The 8,819-nt window shown below is 43.7% G+C and overlaps 1 protein-coding gene across 1 annotated transcript; it reads left to right on the top strand.

Moving 5' to 3' along the window:
- The first annotated feature begins 5,438 nt into the window (after positions 1–5,438).
- Positions 5,439–7,539, top strand: ved (ventrally expressed dharma/bozozok antagonist). Its single transcript, XM_064309232.1, has 3 exons — positions 5,439–5,894; positions 6,493–6,758; positions 7,008–7,539. The coding sequence occupies exons 1-3, from the start codon at positions 5,609–5,611 to the stop codon at positions 7,335–7,337; spliced, it is 882 nt and encodes a 293-aa protein (XP_064165302.1). The 5' UTR covers positions 5,439–5,608; the 3' UTR covers positions 7,338–7,539.
- Positions 7,540–8,819: the final 1,280 nt, after the last annotated feature.

Raw genomic sequence — 8,819 nt, 5'->3', positions numbered from 1 at the left:
CATGTACTTTATTCAAAGGACACATTAAAAATGTAATAAAAATATATTAATAAAAATAAATACAGCAATAAAATCTAAGGAAAAATGTAAAGTAAAAGAAATGCAGAGATAAAATCAGTAAAATAACATCAACAAAACAAAATGTATCAGTTAAAAAACTAGCTTATAAAAATGTGTTGTTAAAATATCTAAAGGAGAACACAGACTTTTGCCAGGCTCAAATCTTCAGGTACATTATTCCAGATCCAAGGGGCCATAACGGAAAAGGTCCAGTCCACTTCTGTTTGGCTTCAGTGACAAAGACAGCTCAACCTGTGGATGTTTTATGAAAAACGGTGTATAATGTGGTGTCAGGATGAAGCTCAGGCAAACAAGCAAAATCAGCAAAAGACAATAGTGGGTGGTGGAACTATGTTTTCCAGACCTGACCACTACTTTGAAATTCAAGGGAAAAAAGATGAACAGCAGATTTGCTGACTGCGTATTTCAACCTGAGTGAGAGCAGATTTTTTTCATCCATAACAGTCCATAACAGTGGTAGACTGTTTACATAAAAAAACTGGTTACATTGGTTTTTCCTTCCCTACCTGTGTGCTACACAGTAAAATTGGTATTGACTGGGGTAAGAGATAACACATAGACCTTTTGACAGGTGGTCCTGTCTGCTTTTGTTAGCTGATTGAGTAGGCTACTACTCGTTCCTTATTTAAGTCACCTCCTCTGTCAGTAGCTCTAATGTGGATGAGGCAGTCTGGAGAACATTCCAGCAAGGTCTGTCATTTTTCTTCCATTTCTGAAACAGCTGCACCCTTTGACACTCACTGCAGACTCCAGCTGCTCAGAAACGCAAGATTAAAACCTCTAAAATCTCCAGCACAGCGGTTCCAAAATCACAACAACATAATTCATGAGATGAATATTATCACTGACCCCCACCCTTTCTGAAAATGTAGCCTAATTATGTCTGAATATAGAAATAAAATATTTCAACATGCCAAAACAAATTAATGGACACATTAATCTGTGTACCTGAGCAATTAAAACCTGTATTGATTGTATATGACAAACCCTGGCTTTTTATATGTTTACAGCTTCTATAGATTTCATAACTTTTAATATCTGTGTGAGAAATACATGTTATTATTCAACAACATGGGTTAAACAATTTGCAAAGCATCCACCCCAATGTACATATTTTTCATATACACAAAGATTCTAATAATAAATCGAGACTATACTAGTATTGTGCATGTAAGCTTGTTTAATTTGACAGGTAGGGAGCGTATAAATATATAACAAGTTCTTTTGTCAAATAAATGCATGGCCTCATTATTTTTCTTCTTTACCTTGCCACTCACGTAATCCCCTCTCATGACTCAACACTGGGGCCCAGATCCATAGTTTGAGGGCCTCTGCTCTAGATCATCCAGCCAAAAACCCCTGATATCAGGGTCATCAAGACCTGATCGGTCAGCAGGGGCATTGGCAAGGGTTTTGGGTCCCATGAAAAGATCACCCCATCCCTGCACAAATACAATTTTCCAGAGGGCCCCTGTCAGTTTGGGCCCTTGGAACCATCCTAACTTAGCCGCTCCATGTGGTGCCCCTGACCTTCCATGTAATGGGGCTGCTGTGAGCAAACGGGGCCCAACGGGTTCTCTTTACTTTTGTGGCTTCCATTCCCCCAGAACTGGCCAATTCTGCTATTTTCAACAAATATTTACTTGTAGAAACATTGCCAATTTACCAACATATTTTCCACCTCCTCAATTCATTCCCATATATACAATTAGCATAATGGGTGAGATTTGCACTGATATTATTATTTTGTAGAATTTACCAGTGAAGTGAATGGGGACTGCTGTTTTTTGTTTTTTCCAGTGTTTCATGTAAGTGGCTTTTTTTTGGGGGTGGCATAGGCTGTATGCCATCTTAGCACATGCTGGAACTTTCCGGAATACCATGTCACTATCCTTGCCCTCCCGCCCTGATGGGGGATGGGTCCCCACAAGTCTGGAAGAAGAGGGACAGGGCATTTGTTTCCATAATACGGCAGCAAATAGACCTGTTAGAGATGAAAGAGGCCCATGGAGACGAATGAAACACTCTCTCTGCTGGAGACCATTACCCAGAAAAGGCGCTGGGATGCCTCTCTGTGCTTTGGGGGGAGGGGGTGGGGTGATGGTAATGGTGATTGAAACATTTTATTTCAATCTATTGCAGTATTTTTGAATTTCTTGGAGGAAGCGTCAATGTACATCAGAAATGACCGTCCTTTAGAATATGAGTTCCCCCCAGAAGCTGCCAAGGCTGTGTTTTAAGAAACACGTTGCACAACTGAGACCAGCTGGGAGTAGGCGAATTATAAAGCAAAAGTGGGGAAGAACTAAAACTCACAGACAGTCAGCCACCAGAGTGATTGGGCTCCATGCTGTAACGCAACCCTTTGATGGGCAGCTGCCATACCGTCTCCACCCCCTGTCCCCCACACATAAAAACAGGCTCCTGTCTGCACTCTAACCCTGCTGGTGATGATGCCGTTCACATCAAAGCACCCAGCATCCATTATGGCACATCAGGGTTTGGGATGAGATAGCAGAGGTGGGCTGGGGTGGGGGGGAGTATCACTGCCTCTCACTCTGACAGACTATCACCTGAAGGCCTCGCGTTTCATAACGTCTGCGGAGATCACCAGGAGATACGGCTGTAGAGTGGCGGGATGGGGGGTGGGGACAGGGGACAGGGTGGTGCAAGAGGTGGCCTGAGGTTTGTTTGGGACATAAATGAAAGGAGGAGAAAGAGAAGGGAGGGGGAGATATAACAGATATATGAATGTAGTAAACAAATGATTGGGGTCTTTGAAGATTCTCTCCAGGGCCTGAGGATAGCCCCCCCCCCAAACCCCCACCTCCCCCAGGGGCAAAAGCAATGTCCCATGCTTCTGTTATTTATTTATTTACTTACTTACTTATTTATATGTGTTTTTTTGCAAATAAAGATTACCTATTTTACTTAAATGCTCAAGAACAAATGATAAATTACTTTAAAGGAATGTTTTGGTGAGCATACACAAGCACAAAGAAGTTCTCACCAGCCTTCATGTAACTGTCGAAGAATAAATAAAATAAATACAATTTTACAATTTCACACGGGCGAAATGTTTGGCTTTATTGCAGCCCTATATATTTGAGGTGGGTAACTCCGAGATTACAGGTTTGATTTCCAGGGGTGGCAAGGTTGGCACAAGAAACTGCTGAATTCCCTCTCGCCTGAGTTCCCTCATTTCAGTGCACAGAATGCATGCGTGCTGGTGGAAGAACTTTTGTGCTTTTGGATTGTATCCTACCCAGCACCTTCCCAAACTGACTACCTCACCACACATTGATCATATTTATTTGAACAAAAACTTTTACACTATGCACTAAAAGTGCTGTGTAAAAAAGGTTGAATTAAACTAATTTTTGCTGAAGTTTTCACGTGGAAGACGTGCATGAAACAACACCAAACAACACGGAAACACAAATAATTAAAACACAAACAGTAAATAAATGAACACTAAATTCGGCCTTAAATGCCACATTGTAGGCTATCCGTCGTTCTACTCACAAGTCTCTGTACCTCTAGACTGTTTGGCATATAAACATGGATTAAACTACATCACCGCGTAAAATAAAACAATAACCAAAACAGGCAAGTAATTTGCATAGCAAGGCGTTTAATCCTTACACCCTTGCCTGTTTCGGCGCCTCTAATCTCATTCAGTTGGGACTAACTTGTCATCATTCGCCTCTTTCGGCTAGATAGCTTTCAATGCGTAAAGAGAGGTTTGGCACAACAGACGCGAGCTCTACGCGCGATAACCTGATAAGCAGTCAGACGTACCCGTGAGGGAGGGGGAGTCCGTGCACTGTATGGGCGAACAGCGTTCAATCGGCTCAATCACAAATTGGCCCCATTGATAAGATAATAAGTCCTGCTCGCCTTTTGAATTAAGTCAGGATGGTGCTGTTATCTCGCTGGATAGCCACAGCCATCCTCCACTCCCGACAGACTTCTGTCTCCGCGCTTGATCGCGCTGCATATAGCGCTAATTTAGGTCATTATCTGTTTAAATCGGATGAGGTCGGCGCTTTGATTGCCCGCCAATGCTAAAGTGTACAGGCAAGAAAGAGAATGCCGACACAAGGACTGAAATTCCTCATTACTCAAACCGGCTAAAGACAGGAGCAATAGTTGAGGAGGCAGCTTTTGTCCTTTTAACGATTAGATTTATTTAGCCGGATAAAGCTTTACTGCTGGATTTTGCTGTCATCATTTTATGAGTACATCAAATCCTGATGACAGCCTACAGAAAATTGGAAACCAAGTGAAGTGTTTGTTCTAAACACTTAAAATCTCGTTGAATTTTCCAGAATGACAATTTAATCCCCTCTAAAACGGTCACACCCAGGGTCTAAACCTTTAAACCAATCAATCACTATCAACAGAAAAAACATCCTCGTCGAGCAGGCAAGTTGTCCATTTGCAGATGCTAATTCATTATTGAGCAGACGATTCAGCGTTGACTGCAGCAGCGCCTCTGAAGCTTCATTTATTTCATTTTCCTGAATGTCCCGTCAACAAAGAGGACACAGCAAAATGACACTAATTCAGTTGCTCTACATGGCTATAATATCGGACAAAATAATAATCCATAGGCCTACCACGGGAACCTATTTTTAGATGTAAAAGGTCTCTTTTTCTTGCATGCATTGTGGAATAGTATAAAACACTAAACCAAAGGCATGACATAATAAAACCTGAAAAACAAATGAAAATAGATGTCACCAATATGGCCATCAGCTAGTGAAGATGTTAGAAATGAATACACAGATTTTAGACGGGCAATTGGTCTGTGGGATTTCATGTCAACTTTAAACTCCTGGAGACAGAACAAAGAGGGATATAGAAGAAAATGAGCATGATGTTCATTGAGCATCTGATTAATTTCTACCACCCACTGCGTTCATAGTTCATATTAACAGTTCAATCAGAGTTCCGTAAGTATCCAAGCCCCTCCCCCCTCAAAAAAACAAAACAAAAAAAAACACATGCACACACATACACACGCATGTACACACACATACACTCACACACATGTACATGCACGTGTGCTCATACACGTGCGCACACACACACACACACACACACTCCACAGGTAATAGAGAGTGAGGAAAGGAGGGGAATGGGTGTGCATCCATCCCCAGACTTGCTGGAGCCTGGAATTAATGGGCTCATTCAGAAGCGAATGAGATGTCTTAACACACTTGTGAAAACTGGAAGGGCGTCAGTGGAAGACAGGAGACTTCCCTTTGATCTCTGGCTGAGTGACTTGTAAATGAAGTGGGCATCCCCATTATAAATACCCCAGACCCTAACCCAGTGCTGCAGAACACCAATCTTAACAGACTCATCTCTGCCTGGAGAGAGCAAGAGGGAGTGAGAGAAAAACAAGCAGGGAAAGAGGGCTTTCACAGAAAGGGAACAGACGGTTCTTCAGACCCCAGAAGACTGGAAGGACTTCTTTGGCTTTAGTTCCCTGGATCTGGATTACGTGTTTTCTGATATCATGAAAGGCTATTTTTCTATTGAGTGGCTCTCTCAGAGCAGTCAGGAAACCAGCGACACAGGGCCCAGGGCCCCTGTAGACCTCCAGCTCTCTGCGGGGCCCCAGAATGGGCCCTACGGCTCCAGCACCCAGCCAGAAAGCCTCCCCGGGTTCTACAGCAGCCATGGGCGAGGAAGCACGCAGCTCCAGGAGGGGCCCCCACACAGACACATCCACGGCTCCCCTTTTGCCACACACCAAGGGCCCAGCGCAGAGAGTCTCCTCAGTCTGCACTCCAACACTCAAGGTAAGCCTGGGCTCATTAAAGAACATGAGAACATTGAAATATAAAATGTAGTACTTTAGCTTAGTAGTCTGAGACTCCACCTCATGTCCTATGCTAATGTCTGGTAGGACACTGGAGAACTGTAAATAATGTGCATACAGAAAACAATGATTGGCATTACATGAGCTCTGATATTTTATTTTGGTAGTGTAAAATTTTCTATCCCCCGAGGACCCTTAAAAATTCAGTTTGTCAAAGTAATACTGGAAATTGCAATGCACAGAAAGTATAGTCAGATGTGATATTGTTGTAAGGAGGGATTACATGCTATGGAACATTTTAGTGGGACAAAACCTGGGCATGGAAACTGTAATAGTTCAAGTCTTGCTTTTGTTACAAAACATGGAACTGCTGCAACATTACAAGGAGGTAGAAAAAATAAACTGAACTAAAGCAAAGAGAACCCTAGACAATGAATGTAACACTCATTTGGGTCTGGCGTGGATTGAAATGAACCAAAGCTGGGCGATGCCATCGCAGAAAGATTGTTGTGCATGCACAAGGTTGCCGATCAGTCTTGGGGTTGCTCAGTAAAGACTCCTCTCTCTGTGACTCTCAGTGGCAGAGACAGGCTTAAGCAGCAGCGTGGAGGAAGAAGAGACGTCGGGGTATGAGAGCGAGGGGGAGCGCTCCCTCTCCCCCGCGGCTCCGCAAGACACCCTGACGACGTCCCCGGATACGTCCCCCTCGACCGGACGACGGCCCCGCACTGCCTTCACCGCCGAGCAGATCAGCCGGCTGGAAAAGGCCTTCAAACGCAACGCGTACCTGGGCACACACGACAAGGCCGAGCTGTGCAAGCAGCTCAGTCTGTCCGACAAGCAGGTATGAGCCTGAATCCCTGCCTTAAAACTCCAAAACGAGTCCTGGCCTTGCTCTTTCCACAAAATCAAACCCCAATGTTTTCTTAACTTGCTCAACATACTTACCGTAAGTGCTTCAAAAAGTTTGCTTTTGCTTTGTTGGACAACTGCATTACGACAGGTCATTTTGCGGCTATGGTTTTTCGAAAGCCCCACAGCCGTTCTTGCAGGCTGAACCGCAGTCTCACTCTTTCTCCCTTTCTCCACCTAGATCAGGAACTGGTTCCAGAACCGGCGCATGAAGCTGAAAAGGACCCTCCAGGACGCCCTGGCCCAGGCCTGCCAGGCGAACACCACCTCGCAGCTGATGCAGTATCCAGAGGCCCAGCCTTTTTGGCCTGGCTACTTCTCTGTGCACGAGAGCTCCGCCCCCTATCTGAGCCCCGCCAGCGTGCGCTACACTCCTCAGGCCGCGGTGGGCTCGAGTCCCGCCATGTGCCTGGACTCGCTGTACCAGTGCGCCAGCATGCCCGGCCTAGTCATGCCTGCTGCCAGCACCCCACTCCTGTCGCAGTACCACCCTTACCGTCATCCCTACTAGAACCACACTGAAACCTGGGGACACCATAGCGTGCAGCCTACTCCACGCTCGCTCCGTCTGGCTGCACAGTCCCATACCCATTACACAAGTCAACGTTTCATTAAAAACCTACTTGCTCATCTGTTAAATCTAATGTGCTTGATGTGTGCTGTTCCCATGTAAACAATGGAAACAGTCTAGCAGTGGAAAAAAGCTCTGGTATTTTTTTCCACTGCCAGGGTAGAGTTCAATAATGACTGTATATGGTTTTATTCGGTTGCTGTTTTTGTGCATTTATGTTCTATTGAAATACAAACTTGTATATAGTTTTATATGTGACATTGTGGAAAATAATGATGTTGCTATTTTTATGAAACCGATACTGCATTTTAAATGGCATATTAATATTAAAAATAATTTTATAACAATTGTTTTTCCCTTTTTCTTTATTGTTCTGAATCAGACCTAGAATAGAATCCATACACACGTTTCACTTTGACTTACCAGCTTTATCACATTGTCCTATAGGACATTTGTATGTTTTCCTGTTATGCAAGTAATAAAAATCACATTCAGGAAGATTGATTGTACCCTGAACACTCCGATCAGCTTGTTGTGATCAATGTCATTCAAGTCTAAAATAGCTGTCCAGTATTTACTAACATAAAATAACTGACATTTAAAAGAACGGACAGACTATCAAGTAAGAAATTCACCCGTCCTTAATTGTTTGTTTTCCTGGGACACAGCCTCGATGTGAACACGTCACAGATCGTCCTTAAGTCTGGCGGCGGGGGAAGTAATTAACTTCAGTATTAACTGCTCAGATGAGAACGTGCAGATATCAGATATCCTGCATCAGCACTTCCCAGCCCTGTTCCTGGGGGTCTGCCATCCAGCAGGTTTTCATTTCAATCCGAATGTGGCACACCTGATAATTAGCCACTCAAGGAGATCTCTAGCTGTTGGAAGGTGAGCTTTGTTGGTGTTAAAACAAACTCTTACTCTTACTCCAGGAACAGGGTTGGGAAGCACTGCCCTATGTTAAGCACATATGCTGCTATGCGAGGGTCACCTTGTGGTCCATTTAGATACTGGTGTAATAGCCCCCTCTGCTGACAGAGAAAACAGTGCATGTATCATGTTCGTATGGGGACAATACTGGCCTGCAACTATTTCTGATTTAACATATCCAGGTCAATAATTAAATGGGGACACTCAGTTCAAACTGCCTACTGAACGTCAGGTATTAATACTTATACTTGGAAAGGGATTGGTAAATTAAAATAATTCTAATTTGTCGAAGTGCCAAAAGACATGACACATTTTAAGTCAATTTAAATACAGGCTGCAATCCAATAGTCATTTACAAATATGGACCTCACAAGTGAGGATCACATGGCAGCAAAAAATGGAAAATGGTAGGAAGGGGAGGGGGCTGCAGTCCATTGTTACATCACCTGTCAGCAAACGCATCTTTTTGAGCCATTGGTTTACAAAACA

The sequence above is a fragment of the Anguilla rostrata genome, chromosome 14 (genome assembly GCF_018555375.3).
Source record: "Anguilla rostrata isolate EN2019 chromosome 14, ASM1855537v3, whole genome shotgun sequence".
NCBI lineage: Eukaryota > Metazoa > Chordata > Actinopteri > Anguilliformes > Anguillidae > Anguilla > Anguilla rostrata.
Note: the sequence above shows the minus strand (reverse complement) of the source record. Positions and strands in the feature narration are given on the sequence as shown.

Bases quoted from the DNA above. Each gene is read 5' to 3' on its own strand.
- ved (XM_064309232.1), top strand. From the start codon at position 5,609: ATGAAAGGCTATTTTTCTATTGAGTGGCTCTCTCAGAGCAGTCAGGAA. The intron at 5,895-6,492 runs GTAAGCCTGGGC...TGTGACTCTCAG, and splicing joins TCTGCACTCCAACACTCAAG to TGGCAGAGACAGGCTTAAGC. The intron at 6,759-7,007 runs GTATGAGCCTGA...TTCTCCACCTAG, and splicing joins TCAGTCTGTCCGACAAGCAG to ATCAGGAACTGGTTCCAGAA.